General features: G+C 35.7%; 1 protein-coding gene across 1 annotated transcript; it reads left to right on the top strand.

The window, feature by feature from the left end:
• Positions 1-1825: 1825 nt before the first annotated feature.
• On the top strand, positions 1826-9104 carry LOC128210651 (tyrosine-protein phosphatase non-receptor type substrate 1-like). The gene is made up of 10 exons (XM_052915006.1): positions 1826-2094; positions 2504-2812; positions 3143-3445; positions 4068-4361; positions 5658-5954; positions 6164-6316; positions 6487-6526; positions 6711-6727; positions 7044-7153; positions 7773-9104. Exons 1-10 carry the CDS (start codon positions 1977-1979, stop codon positions 7932-7934), a joined length of 1803 nt encoding a protein of 600 aa, XP_052770966.1. The 5' UTR covers positions 1826-1976; the 3' UTR covers positions 7935-9104.
• Positions 9105-24184: the final 15080 nt, after the last annotated feature.

Genomic DNA, 24184 nt, shown 5'->3' with positions numbered 1-24184 from the left:
CGTTATTTGTTATATTCAATGTTTTATTATAATTGACAGAAATTGACATTTTTTTAAACGATTGAAATTATATATTTGGTAACAAGGCATCAATTTCCATTAAAAAGGCTCTTAGATCTACATTATATATACAATATTTCGCCTATATCGACCACTACTGTCATAAGATTTGAATAAAAATTCTCAATAGAGGTATCGATGAACTTACAGCCAGACACTACCACTTAAAGTTTGCGTCAAGGAACATTTTTATGAGGAAGGTAACACACAATAACAATTGTGACAATAAGTGTTTTACACCATAAGATACTGTCTCTCGAGTGGAAGCGGATTCGTTTAATGACAATTCTTACCAGTCACTAGAACGACCATTGGTAAAAACCTATCCCCTTTTACTAGTTGACAAATATGAACTACTTGATTACCAAGCTTAAAAAGTGGTCTCGTTCTTTGTGATGGCGTATTAAATAGTATGTGTGTTAATGGAAATAACACAAAAATCGGAATTTGAATATCGTGATTTACAGTTTTTATTTGATAGTAAATAAAATAAAATGAATATATTAATGAAGGTGCCATGCCTAATAGCGTTTATATTCATTTGCTTCAAAGGAGGTAAGTAATAACGACAATATGAGAGTACTCAGGTGGTATATGTATCCGCCTCTCAGGCAAAAGGTTTCGGTTTCAATCCCCACCATTATGAAAGTAATCTAGTAGTATGGGTGTCAGCCTCTCACCCAAGAGGTTGTTGGTTCAATCCCCACCAGAATTACAATAGTCTAGTTGTATAGGTGTCCATCTCTCACACAAAAGGCTGTGGGTGTGATCCCAAACAGAATGAGAGTAGTCTAGTGTTATATGTGTTAGCCTCTCACCCAAGAGGTTATGGGTCCAATCCCCACCAGAGTCAGAGTAGTATATAAGTATAGATGTCAGCTTTTCACCAAAGAGTTTGTTCGTGCAATCCCCATCAGGAGGAGAGAAGTCTAGTTGTATAGGTGTCTGCTTTTCACCCAAGAGTTTGTTGGTTCAATGCCCACCAAGATCAAAGTAGCCTAGTTGTATAGGTGTCTGCCTTTCAACCACGAGGTTGTTGGTACAAACCCCACCAGGATAAGAGTAGTCAAGTTATACAGGTGTCTGCCTTTCAACCACGAGGTTGTTGGTACAATCCCCACCAGGATGAGAGTAGTCAAGTTGTATAGGTGTCTGCCTTTCAATCAAGAAGTTGTGGGTCCAATCGCCACCAGGATGAGAGTAGTCAAGTTGTATAGGTGTCTGCCTTTCACCCAACAGGTTGTTGGTACAATCCCACCAGGGTGTCTGCCTTTCACCCAAGAGGTTGTTGGTATGATCCCCACCAGGAGGAGAGAAGTGTAGTTGTATAGGTGTCTGCCTGTACTTGGTTGGATCCCAAACCAGGATAAGAGGTTTAATAGTATAGTTGCCTGTCGCTTACCCATTGGTTTTGGGTTGGATCCCCACCTTGGGTTCTTTCTCGTGGCCATTCAAAATTAACAAGAGTCCTGTTTCTTTCAAGAAAACGTACTCTTAAGTGATTCGATAAGCTTTCAGCTTTCTTCACAATCGAGTTTAATTTAGTATAAACTTTAAACTAATAACTAATAAGTGTGTCTAATCAAAACATACAATACGTTTAAGCAGTTTGTATTCAACGTAAATAAGTAGTATATCACATCGTATATACTAACAATGTATGAAAGTCTTTACGTGTAACCCTATATGCTATATTAAAGTATGTTTACCGTATTGATACAAATGCATATATGTTCTGATGTTCTGTTTCAGTTGTTTGCGAAATTTGTGGCAATCTTTATTATTCACAGCCTGCTTTTAAAGGGAAAAATGTTACAATATCCTTCAAGCCGTTCAAATTTTCGGCTACTCAAACGCCTACAATTTTCTACACTAATGCTGTTACACGATGGATAGCTGTTCCATCAAACGTTTATATGTATAATGCAACGTTGGGCGTTTTTACCACAGTGTATCCAAATATTCCGAATTCTGGACACCTATATGCAGTATACGGTGACTGCAGCAGCCAAAGCATTCGTTTAGATTTACAAGGCATGTCAGTTAATTTACGCACTGTTGTTTTATGCAATTGAAGGTGTTGAAATAAGTTTTTTATGATGTAGGTTATTTTTTACATTTGTACCTAAAAGTACTGTTCTATGTTGTAAAATGGTACGAGATATATATTAAACTTTGCAGAATTCTTAAAACAAAATAGTTGTTCGTATAAGTTCAATTCCCTTATATTATTACAAAATATAAGTAGAAAAAATCATTAACTGTAATATGAAAAGGTAGAAATCTACGAGAAGGCGTGTGCCAAAAAACAAAAGAAATCATTTTTCCCAAACAAAATACACTTGTTTAATTGAATTAGGAATAGTTTGTATGATGTTGAACATTTATATTCGGGCATTGAATAACTGTTTGTTGTTGTTGATTTTGCTTAAATATCTTTCAGTGGGGTGTGGTGATATTCATCTTCGAACACCAAATCCTGTTCTGGGCAAAAAAGTTGAAATAGCATATAATCCTTCACCGGCGGTGGTTGGGCTCACTGGTGAATACACTCGTGAGTGGTATAATGAATCATCAAGATCTTTAATGACCTTGACGGAGGGTCTGTTGACTGAGGAAGAAATACACAATGAAGAATTTGTTTTGACCATGTATAACTCCACTCGGTGGACGACGGGAAATTACAGTGTGAAATGTATGAAAAATACCACTTACAGTCTTCATACTGAACGTGTCTTTGTTAAGGTGACAGGTACGACTATTTTATAATCGGAGTTTAACGCAAACTTTCGTTAAACGAAATACCAGACGCAAGCGGTTTGTTGAATGTTTGATTTTGTTTTGTCATCTGCCTGCGTTTAACATATGATACGGATTTTTGATTGACTAATTGACTGACCAAAAATTATTTAATTGACTATTTGATTGATTATTTAATTAATTATTTGATTGATTGATTTATTGATTGATTGATTGATTGATTGATTGATTGATTGATTAATGATGATGACGACGACGACGATGATGATGATGATGATGATGATGATGATGATGTTGATTTACATAAGGTGTTTTGTTTTAGTTCCGCCTGGCCAGCCATTTCTTCGGTCAAAGATAAACGTCCAGGATTGTCCCAAATGCCTGGTTGTCATTTTAGGTGCAAATATGTACGAACATGTATTTTGCAATACATCTGGGGGCACACTCCCATACATATACCTCGACGATGTTAAATATAAGGCGTACAGAGATACCTCCTCGGAGAATATTTACAAAATTTCCCGAATTATACGCAAAGAATATCATATGAAGACCGTCACCTGCAGTGTTTTCAATGCAGCGCTTGAAAAACCGTTAACAACGTCGGCTAAACTCTACGTTGCACGTAAGGCAATTTCTGACTCTTCCCTATTTTAGAAATACCTTGAAGACACACTTCATATGAGAAACAATTTGTCGAAAAACACGTCATGGTTGATCTATTTGGGGAATAATTAAAGATTTCACATTGCGTTTTACTTTTCACTCTACATGTAATATTATTTTGGACGTAACCGTATCCAATTATAATTTTAATCCGCAGTATGTGAGTATTTTTACATTTTTAAAGCTGCACTCTCACAGATTGTTCTTTTATTTTTTGTCTTGAATGAGCCAAATTTTGCGTAAATGTCTTGAAACCAGTGATATAGGACTGTGGACAAAAGGTTAAATGGCAATGTTTCATATTTATTTCCGAAAACTGTGGTCGAAAGAGTTAAGAACGCTTTAAGTAAATGAAATTTTCGGAAGATTTCCTGACAGTTCAGATCTGTTCTTTTGTGAGTTATCTTATATAACTGAATTGAAGACATTGATGCCAAAATCAGCTTATTCTGAGACAAAAAACTGTCGTTAAGTTGTTTGTTGCTTTATATAGATCTATATACAATTATTTTTATCATCATCTAATATGTCGATATCATCGATAATGGTATTGAAGTATAAACTATCTTTATTTCATTCAGTAAAACCTGAGGTTCCAGTGCTTAACGTACCTATCTTGCGAGAGGGAAGTCCAGCAAATATCACGTGCATTTCAAGAGGAGGGAGACCCGCCACAAATTTAAGTCTCTGGTTGGATGGAGTGAATTATTCAGGAGACCATATAAAGACTTACGACAACTCGACAAGAACATATACAACAATTTTAACTTTTAACAGCCCTGCCAGAAAAGATTGGAATAGAAATGTTGTGTCTTGCGTATCATCTTCACCATTATTTGAGACAGCGACACAACAAAAGATAATAAATTGCAAATGTAAGTTCTGTTGTCATGTTATTGAAATGTATTATCATATTTTCACGCTAAGAGTAAACCCAGTAATATAATAATTCAACTTATAGATGATGGTTGGTTTTAGATGATATCATATTGATATAATTGAATTTTTTATACACTAGTATGAAGAAGATTCCCTTTATTTATGAAAATATTTTGTGAGGTATATTCCTGTGGTGTGCCACGAAATACGCATACCATTAATATACGGGGAAAATTAAAGGTCAACACACGCACGCACGCACGTACGCACGCACGCAAGCACGCACGCACACACACACACACACACACACACACAAGAAAATAAGAGTAAGCCCAAACTCAAATAAGTAAGAAAACAGAAAATGTGAAAATGCAGTATGATTCATTTTGCTCCTAATCCCAAGAACTATACGCATATTTTTCTGATGATCCATTATTCTTAATCATGTGTATCAACCGGAGGCATTGTTTTAATGTAATATGTGCACGACCCTATGATGAGGACACTCAAATATTGAATCAGGACCAATGCTTAGCAAATCCCTGAGTCGTAAACAGGTCTTGCTAATGGCGGTTGGTTTGTCCGTTTTTGCCATACCATTTGAGTGATACTCGTATTTAAATTTTAAAAGCAATACAAACTTACCCACGGATTATGCAATAGATTATTTATAATACTGTTTTGTTTTCTATTTCCTGTGGATTTTCCTTGAATTTTAAAGACCTCTATCTAACCATCAACGTGATGGAAACACATTTGTTTCTGATTTTAGCTCTTCTTTATAAAAACAGTTGGCATTACCCCCGATGGTGAGTGTAAATAAGCTTACCCTCCCCTTTTTGGCATTTGTTGCGGATCCGTGGTCTAGTGGTAACACACTTGGGGGTGTTAAATAGGTGTCCCGTGTGACAGTGCTATACACTAATGCACATTAAGGAACCCGGATAGCTCTAACCAGGGTTACATTCTGTCTGTGCACTATATATGCTCAAAAATCTTAAACTGACTAACGATCATATCGGAGTACTTGCCGAATGGGCCTTGCACTGAGTGCGAGTATAAATAAGCTTGCGCACCCTTGGTGACATAAACGTGTCAAACGTTAATAGCTGATCATGGCGTTAAGCTTATCAAATATATCAAATTTAAATTTAAAATTTATACTCCTATTTTAAACGCATTGTACACGTCCGATAATTCTGACTAAAGATTTTGACTAAAGTTGCGTCTTTGTCGATTAAAACGTGGGCATCAGTTTGCCATGATTCTTTTTGACTTATTTTTAATCACAGATCCTCCATCGAAGCTGACAATGGATGCACCAAGTATACCAAGCTATTTGCAGGACAGCTATACTCTGAAGTTCAGTTGCTTCATGGACACATACAATGACAATTGCTTGATATCCTGGACAAAAGATGGCCAACTACTAAACTCAAACGGAGAGGTGACAAACAAAATACACGACTCAGCTGTAATGGAGTTTGCGGGTATCAGTAAAGAAAACAATGGTCAAACTATTACCTGCAGCGTCAATTGCTCCAACTTTGATGTTCAACTATCCAAGTCGCATTCTTTACAAGTACCATGTACGTATCTCGACAGCGTTTCTAGAGTTCTAACATTGCCAGTCTTTTGTATTTATAAGAGGCGTTGATAAATGAAAAGATAGTCATAAACAATAAAATTTAAACCTATGATTTCGTGAATGTCCTTTTTTCCCAAAATCATCCGGCTATTTATTGATTTCAATAAATAAAACTTGTCACTTAAAGTTCCGATTTTATTTCCATAACAGCTTCGACACAAAAAACATATGAAACTCCAAATGAAAGTAAAGATACGTCATTGACCAACAGTAACGATATACCAATGGTGCGGATAGTCATTGGTTTGAGCGTTATTATTGCGGCTGTCATTATATCAACGGTCATTGTATTGGCCAGAAAACGTAAGGTTACCTAGCATTTGTGTTGTGCATTTTTTTTGTGTTTTGGGGTCACTTCTTAAAGAAATGGTAGCAAATTTTGTAAATATTTTGTTCGAGGGTTATCTATTGTATCTATGGAATTTTTACTCCATCTCGTCGCTTTCATTTGACATGTATTTCTTCTAATGTAGGATTTTTAAAGAAGAATCAACATGCAAATTCAAGTGAACCGTATGTATATTTATTATGTTTTATTGTAACTCTGCAGTTTCTGCGGTTTTACATTCATCTAGTTTTAGTTGTTTTGAACAACATTTTCAACTTTTAGAACGCGATTTCCGTTGACAATTGGTGTAGATGGTTGTTTTTACATTTATAATGAACTAATTATGACTTTTTGCAATGCCTTTTTCAGTCAGCCTGTCCAACATGGTGAGTTATTAATCTCATGTAATCAAACTGTTTAAAAGTTAAAGTTGAATGTTACCTAGGTAATAGCCATCGGTTTGGTATTTTCATGGCACCGATATGGCGATAAAATAGCACTGATATGTCGACTAAATGGCACCGATATATAGATTAAATATTAAGTCAAAATTGAACTATGCGAAATAGATATGAGAAGTATAGACAAAAGGAAAATATCTATATATTCCGAAAACATATCTATACTACTGCGCTTAAAAAACGCTTAACTTGTTTACCTTATATACTATATAACAATATATGTAAACGGTTTTCACTGCAGCCAACGTGCAGGAAAATGAAACAGTAGGAATGAACGAAGAGGTTACGTACGCCCAAGTAAACAAAATCAGGACAAATAGGACAGAAACAGTGGAGCCAAAAACGAAGGTAGTATGTTTATTGAACCGGCTGTAAATGGCAAGTCATAGTTGAATGGTCTGAAATATATGCAAAAGCAATACAAAAATGTTTGATAAGTACTGAGTAGTATTTAAACAGATGAACACATGTATTTGAAATAAAACTGAAACATGTACTTTAGGTTTATCAATACTGTTCTGAACCATTGCCTTAGAGTTCAGTCAAAGTTTCACAGTTGTGCTTGTACATCCAAAAGGCCATGGCCCATGTGGACAAATATAATATTCAGTGTTTACAGGTGAACGCAATACATCACAGTATTACCAATATTATTACTAAAATTAACTGCTAGTACATCAAAAGAAAAACATCAAGCAATAAAGCAATCTGCCAATCAAACTAATCTGCATCATTCTGTATTTCATCAACATACCAGATAATCTTAATATGTTCATCAGTTATTTTTCGATGCTGTTTATTTTTGCTTGTTTTTTTTGCCTCTAACAAAATGTATTTACTTCGTGTGAGCACTCTCTCTCAAAATACTCATGTAGTATTTTAAATAATTTGATCCAAGCAAGATCAGGCAATCATACTACGTTTGTTTATATACATTGTCAACACTCAATGGTATTATTATATTTTCTAGGGTTCAGATACCAACCTGGTTTATGCAGATATTGACATCGAACATTTGGAGACAGCCAGCAAACCACCTTCGAGACAGAGGCCGCCAAGTCCGACAGAATATGCTGACGTTGATTTTATCAGAACAAAACGTGGATCAAAAAGTGACAATATTATAACCTAATGTCAGGGAAGATAATAATTCTACATACGTGCACCGCATAAGCTGAGTTCTAAAGTTATCAAATATAAAACATTTTCTAAAAAATAAAATTCTTAATTGATATAAGCCATAAATCAATCTGAGAAATGGCATTAACATATTATTTACATCCGATAAAACATAAAGACATGTCCAGGGAGTTCCAGCGATATCAATACCACTGATAGCAATCTATTAAGAATTTTGAGATTTCCAAGCAAATAATATGTATATACTTGATTATACTAATTTACTTTAGCTCGATTGTAAAGACGTTGCTTGTTTAACTTGTAAAAAGTATTCAGTTTTGATTTATCTTAATCAAACTTATAAAGTAGTTAACTATTGCTTGAGAAGTCGGTTCCTTTCTTAAATTCAGCAAGATCCGCCTTTTCACAACTTGATTATGGCCTTTGAAATTATAAAAATTGCTATTGTTGTGAGGTAAAAAAAAAACAGTCTAAGGGAGGCAACCTGTATTCAGTGAGTGTAGTTTTTTCACTCCCTTGTCTTTGTTAAAGAGGTGAAAACTACAGTTTAAGATAGACAACCTGTATTAAAGAGAGTGCAGTGGGTTTTCTCTCTAACCTTTGTTAAAGAGTGCTGAATGATTTTTAGCTTTATTCGCCAAATGCCAGAAGAGCTTATTACGTGGCGTGGTATCCGTCCGTGTGTCCGTAAACAATTGCTTCCGAATGCTATACGGTGTTTAATTTTGATTGTATCTCAAAAAAACTCATACATTAGTTAGATATCCATGAGATCTAGATTCCTCTCTTAAACCAGCTAGATTCGCCTATGCATGAGTGAATTATGGCCCTTGAAATGCTATAGCCCTAGCAGAAGTATTCTCTAAGGGAGGAAAACTGTACATAGAGGAGTGTAGTATTGAAATGATGATCTAGTTTTGCCTATAATTAGTATGTACAATCTTTGGGTAAAAAAAAAACACACAAAAAATCCCAGACGGTGGAGCATGGGACATCATGGTATCTTTTTATACTATTACTTCAAACATATTGGCGCCTTGTAAGATGTTTTGTCTTTACCATCTGTGTAATGATGTATTTGTACAGTCTTGTATTTGTGTATTCTTGTCTTGTTTTTTTCTCAATCTGTTTACTGTTGTAACTATAAAATATTCATTATAGGTTATTTTAATAAAGTTTATCTAACCAACAGTTTTCGTTTATTCAGCGACACCTATTGAATCTAAATAGCAGTGAATGACAGTGAAATTAATCTATATCGCTTGAAATTGTTGTGATTTATAGTTGATAATATATATTTATATATTCAACATTTAAATCGTCCAAATTTACTTTATATGTCGATTTTGGAGAAGATAAAACAATAAAGTACGCTCAATATTAACCATTTCGGACTAGAAATTATTGAAATTTTCTTATTGAGTACCCTTCTGCCAACATTTTAAACCATTCAAATTTCGGTTCTTAGGGAAGGGCGAATGTCAAAATGTCAAAAGGTTGCCCCTCTAACGTCAAAGAAAAGACACCACCTTGGCGACCTGGAAAATGCTATTTGACATGTAACAATTGAGTTAAACAATACATTTTAGATCGCGATATGACGATTTCATTATATGCCAAGTTTTCCCGTCAAACATTAAAATTTGTACTTTATGTTGCAAAGTGATATCTTGTAGGTTAAACTTCGTAGTTGCACTAAGGCAGGGGTGGGGTCAATAAAGATCTTAGTCAATTTTAGTCGTAAATTGAAATTATCTTAGTGCCATAGCTATTATTTTTCTAGATGTTTGTGTAAATTGAACTTTAGCCGACATTGAAAATGAGCATGAAGTTGAGGGGATAAAAAAATCCATGTATTGCCATTTGTGACCCTTATTCAGATTTAAGAATTTTAGCCGTTACTTAAATTATTTTATGGATCGTATGGATTGTTTTTTTATTTCCTAAACTTCATATCATTTTCAATGTCCAATTCACACAAATATGTCTAAAATCGATTAAGCCCCTTACTGAAATTGCCTCCAGACAAAAACAACTCCAAAATTGCATTTAATCATAGGTTGGTTTTATTTAGTGAGTTATCTCGCGCATGAGCGATATATAGAAACTCGCACATTTCGCGCTCAACTAGTAAACAATATATTTATAGCTATGTAAATTATAGCTACGTGGCAACAAATGCCCAGCTAAAAAGGCGCAAAATATCGCTTTTATGTTATGGATAAAAAAATCCGTACGCAAATAATATCTTTTTTTCGGTTTTGATCATTTAAATCGAATGAGTTAAACATGTAAATGTATTAAAGAACGATTGTGTTTTAAAACCAACCTATATTGTTAGCGTATAAAACTGACCTACTGTTATGAATGGCATTACATGATGGCATACATATACAAAATATGAACAGAGGTACTTTATCATAACATACAACTTCAAATTCGATATTGCAAAGGTTTTCATTGTTATAAAAAAATCGCCCTCCGGATGATAGTTTTGTACTTTTGCGTCTTCGTGTCTTCACTCCTTCGCCTTTGCATTTCCGCTTCTTCGCCCCTTCACTTTCCGTTTATCAATCATTTATCAGTCATGTAGCTCTAAATGAATGTTTTGCTCGGAGTCATCTCAAACTCGCAATTGTTCCATATCTAGCGATTCCTTGTTTGTTGCATATGTAATCTAATTTGCAAATTCATATAATTAAACAAGTAAACACAATGACGGTTCCAACGGTGAAGCCTAGGGCCCATGTCTCCTCATTTATTGGCGGACAAGGACAGCCATTGTAGACATCACTATATTAAATTTAAAATAACTGTACTTTTTCTTGAGGGAGGACCCCCACCACTTCCCCTTACCCCCGCCAATATCGAATGTATGTGCATACTGAACACAATTTCGAACCAGCATTAACTTTCGCTGAAATGCATGCAGATATAGTTTGTTCTATAGTAAGCGAATACTTCTGTTGAGTATGTCGTTTATCTAGTTTAATATATATATATATATATATATATATATATATATATATATATATATATATATATATATATATATATATATATATATATATATATATATATATACGCGTATGTTACTTAATATGATCCGCGAGCACAAGAAAGACAATTCGTTCTCATAGTTAATACAACTTAACACTGAGTTGTTTCCCTTACATCAATAGTACATTGGTTCTATTGAAGAACCCCATTCCCATTCCCATTCATTGCAGAGATGATTGGTCAGTTCATTTTGAACGGAATTAAAAAGCGCTTACGCAAACGAAAAGCAAAGGGACGAATGGGCAAAGGTACGAAAGTACGAAGGCGAAGACACGAATGCAAAGACACGAAAGTACGAAGGCTAAGGGACGATGGCGAAGAAGCGAATTAAGTGGCATTCGTACTTTCGTTTCTTCGCCTTTGTGCCGTCGTGCCTTTCAGTCTTTGCGTCTTCGCCTTCGCCCCTTCGCCTTCATACTTTCGGATTTTCGTCCCGTACGTTTTCTGTTACGGCCAAAGTGTTTTCAACCTTACGCGAAGGAGCGAAGACCTGAGGGGACGCTCCTTCGCCATTGGATTTTCTTACTTTCGTCCCGTCGCTTCTTCGCCTTCATATCGTCTTCGTCGTTGTCCCTTCACGACTTCGCTCCTTCGCGTAAGGGAGAAGGCACGATGGGCCGAACAGAACACCGTAAGTAAATTTGTCTTTTAAATGAAGAGAACCTGCTTGTCTCACTTTCGCAAGCTGCGGTTGTAGGCTCTTGGAAAATTAAGATGACATTCGAAACTCCTCGGACATTTTTATCGAAATCAACCTCGGATGTATGCCGGTACATCAGAAAAAGAAGTACGTAAAAATTGTAATCTATATTATCAACTTAAAGTAATGTTTTAGCTTGTATTTGTAGATCTGAGTTTAAACTGATTGCCAGTGAGTGTATTATTTCAACCGTTATTAAAGATTCCAAAGAGTTAAATCAAGTTAAACTACTTAATTGCAATGACTACGCGATCTACTTGCAGCGTAGTTAAAATGTACCGATTTCTGACATTGTAAACCGTTCATATATTTCCGAGGTTGTTTTCGATAAAAATGTCCGAGGTTTTCCGAATGTTGACCATCAAATTTGGTAACTGTATACAACACAACTTGGACCGATTAACAATTTGGCCGTAGAGGCGACGCTTTGATGACTTGAAAGGTAGGGGTGGGGTGGTTGGATAGGAGGTTTTACGTGTAATTTGTATTTCTACGTTTGTTTTCCAGTGAAGTAAAACTATTTCAACGAGCACCTTTCTAGAACATATAACTTAATTAATAAATAAACATATCTCTCGTTATCAGGGTGAGATTGGGCAGGCGAAATCCGAATGTCTATATGTATGAGATATATACCGGTTCATCACCTACAATTATCTGTGCATAAGAAAAGGGGAGAGTTTAGCGTTGATTCTTCTCATTTGCGTTTGAATAAGTTTTGTATGTGACCATTTCCTTTTTTCTATTACAATTTTGTGATTTTACAGTCGTTTATCAACTTAAAAACTCGACTTCAACATAACAGAAAGTGTTTTTTCTGAAACTAATTAAAAACATTTTTGAAATAATTCTGTATCAAGTGCCTAAAATACATAAGAATGCGCCATAATTCGACAAAAAAGAGAAATTGCTACGGAGAGTTCGCCGAACTCCCTCTATCAGGTTCAGAGTAACGGCATTTCGTGTGTTATGATTTTGGATACTCTTTCCACCAGAAAATGTTAAAAATGATCAAATATAGTTACCTTCACAAGTTGTTAAAGCTAGTTCCATCATGAGTGCTGAACTAATAAAGATCAAAATTAATACTAAAACATATCGGGGTTTTGCACTGATCGCCCATATTTGTTAAGGGAGATCACTGCATTAATAAAGCCAAAAAACATTTTGAGATTTAGTATAGTTTGACCTTTAAATGAAAAATAGTAACGTCCCCTTGTTACAAAAAAGTCAATTATTGTTCGTGCCAAACCGTGTGAAAATCAGAAGTTACATTGTCGCAAAGACGTACGGGACAGTGTTTATGGAATAAGGCAAATCCGCCTAAAATTCCCCAAATATCGATTAATAGTATATAACTTATTCCGTAGGTTTCTCGTTTTTGGTGCCAAAGAAACAGAAAGGTATATCCACCCCATCCCGGGGCTGTGTACGTGTGCCCCAGTGTCAGTTTTCATTGACTGGCCTCTTAGACATACCCTCGGTTGAAAAGAGAACAAAACATTTTAGAATATCATAACTCCGAAAGTTGCAAACCCATGTGTTGCAGTTAATACAATCGTTTGTGTACTACCATCGATATTTTCTTCATCTATAACATTATAGCTAGTGAAAGCGATTTAAAATATTGAAAAACTTAATAAAGGCGGGTGTAAAGTTCAACAAATACTTAGTACATGCACGCGTTTATAGTATTGTCAAGTGTTACACTTGCTGTGTTTGAAATCAAAGCGGCGCTGCAAAGTGCATACAATTGAATGTGTCATTAAACATATCATGTACTTCCGAATATTCTCTTTTTGCGGATGCATTTTAAAAACAATTTTATGATCATCAAGACTATGACCCAATATGGCTCATAATGATAATTATCATGGACTTCCTTAATCAAACAAACATTCAATGGGGAAGGTATATCTTTTGGTAAGAATATATTATTTTATCGGAAAACGTTTTTACGCGCTTGCTGAACCCTTACCATACCGGGTCTACTTTATCTCGTTATGCTTGAGTTATAACTAATTCCTGAAAGAAATCACAAGTGAAGCCAATGTCTGAATGAAACATACGAAAAATAAGCAGTATTAAAACACTTTATTTAATTGTATTCCGGGTTAGGTGGTATTCCGGTGTCCGGAGTCCGGTCAGAAAGTATGTTATGCCTGATCCCAAGAGTGAGGTGGTGACACCATAACTCTAAGATTGCTAGAAAGTATTGTGTTACCAGGGTAAAAACAATACACATAATTCAGCTCGCAAATATACTCAATATGTCATGTCTTCAACATTTGAGTATTTACATTATACACCGTGTTGCACACAAAAACAGCACAACCTTAATTTCCATTATTGTGTGGTTATGACAAGTATTTACAACATTACGTCACTTTCATTGACACGATGTTACGCGGTAGTGTGGTCTTGTGTTGTGGAGAAACCAGTACAACCTGGAGGAGCCCACTTGTCTGGCTTGGTGACCACAAACAAAAGTCACATCCGCCCAGGCCGGGAACAGATCCCGGGACACCTCAGCGCGAGGCCAGTGCGCTAATCACTGCGCTAACCGAACAACCGTGGTATAACATTTCAGCTATATATATATTCTGCTCGGTTTTAGGTAGGAGGGTCAAGCCATTTCAAGTTTAAACTAAAATGGGATACGTGAACATTAATCACACTGATGAGTGTAAAGGACATTTGATCAATGGCAACGCCTTATACTTAATACGAGTTTGACACCCTCGTATCATGATATTCACGACTAGCATTTTAAGCGTCCAAAAAGGACGCCAACCGTGTTACAACACGACGCCCAAATGCATTTGATCACATTCAGTATGAACAAGGACCGTTACTTTTATGTTTATTTTAATGACAGAAAATGACATTTTTTTAAACGATTAAAATTCTATATTTGGTTACAAGGCATCAGTTTTCATATAAAGGGCACATGGATCTACATTATATTCACAATATTTCGCCTGTATCGAATACTACTGTCATAAGAAAAAATAATAATAAAAGTATCCATGAACTTACCGCCAGACACTACCATTTAAAATTCGCGTTAAGTAACATTTTAATGAGGAAGGTAACAAACAAAAGCAATTTTGACAATAAGTATTTTACAAGATAAGCAATTGTCTTTCGAGCGGATGGGGATTCGTTTAATGACGATTCTTACCAGCTACAGGAAGTGCATCAATTAAAAGATAAAGGTTTCAATTATCCTCTTTTCCTTGTTGGCAAATATGAACCACTGGTAAACCAGACTTCCCTTGTGTTGTAAAAGTGTTCCCTTTCTCTGTGATTGCGTATTAAATAGTTTGTGTGTTAATGGAAATAGCACAGAAATCGGAATTTAAAGATCGTGATTTACAGTTTTCACTTGTTAGTGAATAAAATCAAAATGAATGTCATAATGAATGTGCTATGCGTAATAGCGTTTGTATTCATTTGCTTCAAAGGAGGTAAGTAATAATTAATACATGAGAGTATTCTAGTGGTATAGGTATCCGCCTCTCATCAAAATGTTTTGGTTTAATCCCCAACATTATAAAAGTAAACTAGTGGTATAGGCGTCAGCCTCTCCCCCAAGAGGTTGTGAGTTCAATCCCCAACCTGATGAGAGTAATCTAGTGGTATAGGTGTCAGCCTCTCCCCCAAGAGGTTGTGAATTCAATCCCAAACCTGATGAGAGTTATCTAGTGGTAAAGGTGTTAGCCTCTAACGAAAGATGTTGTGAGTTCAATCCCCAAGCTGATGTGAGTAATCTAGTGGTAAAGGTGTTAGCCTCTCATGCAAGAGGTTGTGAGGTCAATCACCACCATGATGAGTGTAGTCTAGTGGTATCGGTGTCAGCCTCTCACCCAAGAGGTTGGAGGTCCAATCCCCACCAGGGTCAGAGTAGTCTAGTTTTATATGTGTCTGCCTTTTCACACAGGAGGATGTTGGTTCAATTTTCACCAGGGTGAGAGGAGTCAAGTTCTATAGGTGTCTGCCTTTCAAACAAGAGGCTGTTGGCTCGATCCCCACCATGATGAGAGAAGTCTAGTTGTTAAGGTGTCTGCCTTTCAAACAAGAGGCTGTTGGTTCGATCCCCACCAGGATGAGAGAAGTCTAGTTGTTAAGGTGTCTGCCCTTCACCCACGTGGTTGTTGGTTCAGTCCCCACCAGGATGAGCATAATGTAGTTGTATACGTGCCTGCCTTTTACACAAGAGGATATTTCTCAATTCCCACCAGGGTGAGAGTAGTCTAGTTGCATAGGTGTCTGTCTCTCATCCAAGAAATTGTTGGTTCAATCCCCACCAGGATGAGAATAGTTCAGTTGTATAAGTGTCTGCCATTTACACAAGAAGTTGTTGGTTCAATCTCCACCAGGGTGAGAGTAGTCTAGTTGTATGTGTCTGCCTTTCATATCAGATGGTGTTGGTTCAGTCCTCATCAGGAGGAGAGTAGTCTAGTTGCATAGGTGTCTGTAAGAGGTTGTTGGTTCAATCCCGACCAGGGATGAATATAGTCTAGTTGCATAGGTGTTTGCCTTATCACACAAGATGTTGTTGGTTCAATTCCCAACAGGATTAGAAAAGTCTAGTTGTATAGGTGTCTGCTTTTAACACAAAAGGTTGTGGGTGTGATCCCAACCAGAATGAGAGTAGTCTAGTTATATAGGTGTCTGCTTCTCACCCAATGGGTTGGGGGTTCAATCCCAACCAGGTTGAGAGTAGCTTAGCGGTATTAGCATCCGCCTCTCACCCAAGGGGTTTTGGGTTTATTCCATACCAGGGTGAGAATGGCCTAGCAGTATAGATGTCCGCCTCCCACCCAAGGGTTTTTGGGTTAAATTTCCAACAGGGTGATGGTGGCCTAGCATTATAGATGACCGCCTATCAAACAAGGGGTTTTGGGTCCAATCCCCACCAGGGTGAGAATAGTCAAGTGGTATAGGTGACAGTCTCTCACCCGATGGGGTTTTGGGTTTAATCCCCACCAGGTTGAGAGTGGTCTAATGGTATAGGTGTCTGCCTCTCACCCAAAAGGTTGTGGGTTCAATCCCTACAAGGTTGAGAGTAGTCTTGTGGTATAGTAGTCTGCCGCGTATTAAAAAGTACTGGGTTGGATCCTCTACCAGGATAAGAGGTTCAGTGGTATAGTTGCCTGCAGCTTACTAAAGCGGTTTTGGGTTGGATCCCCACCATAGGTATTTTGTCATGGCCACTTATATTTAATATCTGTCCTGGTTTCTACCAAGAAAAACGTTCTCTATAGTGATTCGATAAGCTTTCAGCTTTCTTCACAATTAAGTTAAAAGTTTAAACTAATAACTAATAATACCTAAACAAAACAAACAGTAACTTTAAGCAGTTTGTATTCAACATAAGTAAATAGCATTTTACATTTTATATGCTAACAATGTATGAAAGTCTTAACGTGTAACATTGTATGCTATATTAAAGTAGTTTATAGCTTTGATATAAATGCATATATGTTCTGATGTTCTGTTTCAGTTGTTTGCGAAACATGTAGCAATCTCAGTTATTCACAGCCTGCTTTTAAAGGGAGAAATGTTACAATATTCTTCAAGCCAATCAAATTCTCGGCTACTCAAACGCCTACAATTTTTTACAGCTATGCTGTTACACCATGGACAGCTGTTCCATCAACCGTTATGTATAATGCAACGTTGGGCGTTTTTACCACAGTGTTTGAGACAAATATTCCGAATTCTGGATACCTATATGCAAAATACGGTCAATTCAGCAGCCAAAGCATTCGTTTAAATCTACAAGGCATGTCAGTTTTATTTGCTCACTGTTGTTAAATGCAATTTAAGGTGTTGAAATTAATATTTAATGAAGCAGATTAATAATTACTTTTGTACCTAAAAGTACTGTTTTATTTTGTAAGATGGTACGAGACATATACTAAAATCTGCAGGATTCTTAAAACAAAAAGTTTTGTTGTTAAAGTTCAATTCCCTTATATTATTACAAAATACAGATAGAAAAACAACATAAACTGTAATATGAAAACCTAGAAATATTCAAGAAGGCGTATTCAAAAAGTCATTTTTCCCATACAAAATACACTTGTTTAATTGAATTGGGAATAGTTTGTATAATGTTGATCATTTATATTCGGGCATTGAATAACTGTTTGTTATTGTTGTTTTTGCTACCAGACCTTTCTGGGGGATGTGGATATATTTATTTCCGAACACCAAATCCTGTTCTGGGCAAAGTAATTGAAATAGGATATTATCCTGCACCGGCGGTGATTGGGCTCACTGGTGATTACAGTCGTGAGTGGTATAATGAATCATCAAGTTCTTCAATGACTTTGACAGAGGGTCTGTTGACTGAGGAAGAATTACCCAATAAAGAATTTGTTCTGACCATTTATAACGCCACTCGGTGGACGACGGGAAGCTATAGTGTGAAATGTACAAAAAGTACCACTGACAGTCTTTATACCGAACGTGTCTATGTTAAGGTGATAGGTACGACTATTTTATAATCGGGGTTCTAAGTTAACTTTCATAAATCGATATACCGGACGCAAGCCGTTTTGTGAATGTTTGTTTTTATTTTTGTCATCTGCCTGCGTTTAACATATGATACGGATTTTTGATTGACTAATTGATTGACTAGAAATTATTAAATTGATTATTTGATTGATTATTTGATTGAGTATTTGATTGATTGATTGATTGATTGATTGATTGATTGGTTTATTGGTTTATTAATTGATTGATCGATTGATCGATCGATTGATTGATTGATTGATTGATTGATTGATTGATTGATTGATTGATGATGACGACGATGATGATGATGATGGATGATGATGATGATGATGATGATGATGATGATGAAGGTGTTTTATTTTAGTTCCGCCTGGCCAGCCATTTCTTCAGTCAAAGAGAATTGTCCAGGATTGTCCCAAATGCCTGGTTGTCATTTTAGGTGCAAATATGTACGAGCATGTGTTTTGCAATACATCTGGGGGCTCTCTCATACATATACCTCGACGATGAAAAATATAATGTAAACAGAGATCCACCCTGGGGAAATATTTATAGAATTTCCCGATTCATACGCGCAGAAGATTATATGAAGACCGTCACCTGCAGTGTTTTAAATGCAGCGCTTAAAAAACCGTTAACAACGTCGGCTAAACTGTTCGTTGCACGTAAGGCAATTTCTGATTCTTCCTTATTTTAGAAATACCTTGAATACACACTTCATATGAGAAACAATTAGGTCGAAAAACAAATCATGGTTGATCTATTTGATGAATAATTAGAGTTCACATTGCGTTTTACTTTTCACTCTAAATGTAATATTATTTTGGACGTAACCGCATCAAATAATAATTTAAATCCACAGCAAATGTGAGTATTTTTTACTTATATTTTTAGACTATTTGATGCTGTATATAGACTTATATAATTAATAATTTCATCATTATGTTATATGTCGATATCATCGCTAATGGTTATGAAGAATTTACTATCTTTATTTCATTCAGTTAAACCTGAGATTCCAGTGCTTAACGTACCTATCTTGAGAGAGGGAAGTCCAGCAAATATCACGTGCATTTCAAGAGGAGGGAGACCCGCCGCAAACTTAAGTCTCTGGTTGGATGGAGCGAATTATTTAGTAGACCATGTAAACACTTACGACAACTCGACACAAACATATACAACAATTTTAACTTTTAAAAACCCTGCCAGAAAAGATTGGAATGGTAAGTTTGTGTCTTGCATATCATCTTCACCCTTATTTGGGTCAGCTAAGCAACGAAAGACAATAACTTGCAAATGTAAGTTCTGTTGTCATCATATTTTTACGCTAAGAGTTAACCAAACATAAAATAAGTAAGAACCTTTGCAAACAAAGAATGAGAATGCAGTATGATTAATTTTGCTCCATTTCCCGAGATCTATACGAATTTTTTTTTTCTGAGGATCCATCATTCTTAACCTTGTGTATCAACTGAATACATTGTTTCAAAGTAATATGTGCACGAGGCTATGATGAGGACACTGAGATATTGAATCAGGACCAATGCTTAGAATATCACTGAGTCATGTACAGGTCTTGCTAATAGAAGCTGGTGTGTCCGTTTTTGCCATATCATTTAAGTGATACTCGTATTTAAAATCAATACAAACAAATGAATGACAAACCTAAATTTTGAGTGATTAACCTTTAACAACTTACTAAATAATGCATTTATGAAAAATATTAATTACTGGTAACTAGATTGTTATAGCTGAAAGCGTATAAACATTAAATGAATGGTGGGTCCTAGAAGATTTACATTTATAAACCATCATCGCATAAGGTAGAAATATCGTGATTTCTGCACCTTTCTTTCAAATTAAACACGGTATCCTTCATAAGAACCATTGTTTAAACGGTACCAAACGGTACACATACCGCATTGTTTATTATATATTAAATGTGTGTTTGTTCCATGCGACAATAACCCCACGGAGTATGCAATAGATTATTTTAATACTGGTTTTGTTCCTACGGATTTTCTTTGAATTTAAGAGACTGTTATCTAATCATCAATGTGATGGAAACACATTTGTTTCCGATTTTAGCTCGTCTTTATAAAAAGAGTTGGCAAATTTTGTTAGCATTACCCGATGGCGAGGGTAAATAAGCTTGACCGCCCCTCCCCCTTGTTGGCATTTGTTGCGGATCCGTGGTCTAGTGGTAACACACTTGACCGTCAATCCAGGGGTTCGTTTCCCCGAAGCATCACTAAAATACTAATCGTCTCCGGGAGGGACGTTAAATAGGGTCCCGTGTGACAGTGCTCATACCAGGGTTAAATTCTGTCTGTGCACTATGCTCCAAAATCCTAACATGACTAACGATCTTATCGGAGTACTTGCCAAATGGGCCTTGCCCGGGTGCGAGTAAAAATAAGCTTATCCACCCTTGGTGACATAAACGTGTCAAACGTAAATGGCTGATCATAGCGTAAAGCTTATCAAAGATATCAAATTTTAATTTCAATTTATACTCCTATTGAAAAAAAAACACATTGTACACGTCCCATTATTCTGACTAAAGAATTTGACAAACATTGCCTCTTTGCCGATTAGGACGTGGGCATCCGTTTGCTGTGATTCTGTTTGACTTATTTTTAATCACAGATCCTCCAACGATGTTGACAATGGATGCACCAAGTATACCAAGATATTTGCAGGACAGCTATACTCTCAAGTTCAGTTGCTTCACAGACACATACAATGATAATTGCTTGGTATCCTGGACCAAAGATAGCCAACTAGATCATGCAAACGGAGAGGTGACAAACAAAACAACACGACTCAGCTTTAATGGAGTTTGCGGATGTCAATAAAGAAAACAATGGTCAAACAATTTCATGCAGCGTCAATTGCTCCAACTTTGATGTTCAACTATCCAAATCGTATACTGTACAAGTACCATGTACGTATCTTGACTGATTTATAGAGTTCTTAAACACCAGATTACTGTATTCATAACATTGTTGACTTTGAGAAATGACAAGATAGTCATAAACTATAAAAATAAGTTACTTTATATTTTTTGCGTATTTCAGATAAACTGAGTGTTCACTTGTCGGTTAAAGACGAAATTTTGCTTAATACTCATGCCTGAACCAATGTAACTTGCACGGCAAACAGCTTACTTGCGCGTATTGTTTGGTCGGTTTACGGAGACACACAACTCATCGTTTGCAGTAAGTCGCAGGAATGTGAGATTCATATACTCCCATTGGACACAAATGAACACAGAAACTACACATGTACAGCTTATTTCGAATCTGGAAACTATAGCTTAAGTACGAGCAGCTCATTTGTTGCAATTGGAAGAGGTAAGTTTTTTTATTGTATATTTGCGTGGGTTCATGCGTTAGTGTGAGTGCGTGCATGTGTGCGTGAATTATTTTCAATTAAGCTTTTTACATTTTCTATCTGTTGCCGATGCTCTAACAGGGCTATTTGATTATATGTATCTTCTCTTAAATATTCTGTACTTCCAAAATCATCTAAATAAAAAATCATGTTTTCAATGAATGAAACCTCTTGCCTAAAGATCCAATTTGTTCAATGACAGCTTCCACGCGAAGAAAAGACATAGCAATAGAGGGAATTGCCGTTGGTTTGAGCGTTTATATTGCGGTGGTTATTGTTTCAACGGCCATTGTTTTCGCAAGAAAACGTAAGTTGATTCAGTATTTCTGTATGTTTTTCTTAGTTAATCTGTTTTGGTGTCACTTGGTTCAGAAATATTACCAATTATTAGATATAATTTTCGGATACACCCATTGCATTAATTGATGTTGTTTTTTTCAATCCATCTCAGCGTTTCCATTTCACATTTTTTTCCTCTAATGTAGGGTTTTTGAAAGAGAAGCATCACGAAAATCCAATTGAACCGTACGTACATTTATTGTTCTTTACAGTATCTTTTGAGTTTCAGCATTCATCTTATAATTGTTTTGAAAAACAACATTTAGAAAGCGCTGTACATTTAAAATTGTGTTGTGCATATATCAATAATGAACTAATGATAACTGTTTACAATGCCTTTTTCAGTCAACCTCCACAAAATGGTGAGTTGCTCTTTCCATGTTATCAAATGTTACCGCTTATCCAATCATTTATTACGAAAAGCTATTTTGATACGTGTCCAGTGTCCTTTGTGATCTTACATTGTGCCCCTAAATGGGTTGTATATTTGGTTTTGGCTTGTCCATTGTAGTATCAAATATTTTCAAGTGGAATTTAAAAGTATTTTAAATAGCCGCTGATTGTTGCTTTCATTGCACCGATATGTCGAGTAACTATTTAGTAAACGTTTGTTTGGTGAAATAACATAAACTACGTGAAAGCATAATAATTGAGCTAAAAAAAAAAAAATAGCACCTATCTCTCTTTCTTTGTCGACCATGTTATAAGAAACTGTCATGTTGTTGGTCGAATAAAACTATATGTGTATTGTTTTCACTGCAGCCAACGTACAGGAATATGAAACATTAGAAATGAAAGAAGACGTCCCGTACTCCCAAATTTACCAAACAACGAAGGTAGTAGGTTTATGGTATCTGCCTCGAATGATACGTTAGAATTGAAGGCTCTAACAAATATTTAAATGTAATAAAAATTATAAAAACAAGTAAGATCAAACTAGTTTGCATCATTTTATGTTTCATGAAACTAGTAATGAACGTTAATGTAAAACCTGTATTTTAGATGCTCTTTGATGCTTTTGTTATATATTATTGCCACAACAGAATGTGTTTACTGCGAATTTGCACTCAGTCCCGTTACTAATACTAATTTAATACTAATTTGTCGTTTTAAAGGAATCAAACTAAGCAATACAGGTAATCGAGAAACGTTATTTGTTTCAACATTTAGGTGTCAAATAGCAACCCAGTCTATGAAGATGTAGATGAAGAACATTTGGATACAACCAGCAAGTAACAGACAGGAGGTTGGCCGTCGGCTCCTAAGAATATGTTGACGTTGATTTGATCATAGCAAAGCGTGGATCAAAGGGATAATATCATGAATGAATGTCAGGAAAGATAACTCCACACTCGTGCCAATAACCTGAAAGTTTGATATGACAAAAGCAATACATTTCTGAAAATTAAAGTTGTAATAAGAATTGATTAATTAGATGTTATTTTTCATTCCAAATATAAATCAATCTTAGAAACTTCATCTGTAATATTTCATTCTAAACATAAGTCATTCCTTCAAATTGCAATTACCAAGTAAGTTACAGTCTTTAAAAAAATAATGTCATTTAAGGGAACTGAGCGATAATAGTCCTTCGGATAACATTTTATTTAGAATTTTGAGATTTCCAAACAAATAATATCCCAGGGAACTGTAATCTTTCTGAAACTACAATCTTGCTTACACATGAATTTATTCTATTTGATTTTAGCTCCATTGTGAAGAAAGCTTTAAGGGTATAAACAAGAACTTTGATAATGGGTGTTTACAATAATATGGGGGGCTTGCTGTTACTTAAGCCAACATTAACTTAAACTGTTTGTTTAATTTTACCTGAGTCACAATGTTATATGAGATATTGTGTAGTAACTCTTACACAAACAATATATGCACGCTTTTAAAATCCTGCTTGCTTTTTAAAGAATATTCAACCCCTCATAAGTGATTTCGAACCCTAGTTTTCTTACGAGTTTTTTAGTTTGACATTACTTTTGGTTATTGTCTTCACAATAATTATTATAATAGTAGATTTGTGGCTACTGTGTTATTCCTTGTAGTTTTCCAAATTGAATGATAGACTGTTTAAGTACATATTGTCCTTTGGACTACGTTAAATCGACTTTGAAAATCCCGCACTTAGACCGATAAGAAAACGTATGTGCTATGGCTATGTGTCAGACGGAATTACTGCATTGGTTAATTTTACCTGAGTCACAATGTTA

Source organism: Mya arenaria, chromosome 2 (assembly GCF_026914265.1).
Source record: "Mya arenaria isolate MELC-2E11 chromosome 2, ASM2691426v1".
In the NCBI taxonomy this organism is placed as follows: domain Eukaryota; kingdom Metazoa; phylum Mollusca; class Bivalvia; order Myida; family Myidae; genus Mya; species Mya arenaria.
Note: the sequence above shows the minus strand (reverse complement) of the source record. Positions and strands in the feature narration are given on the sequence as shown.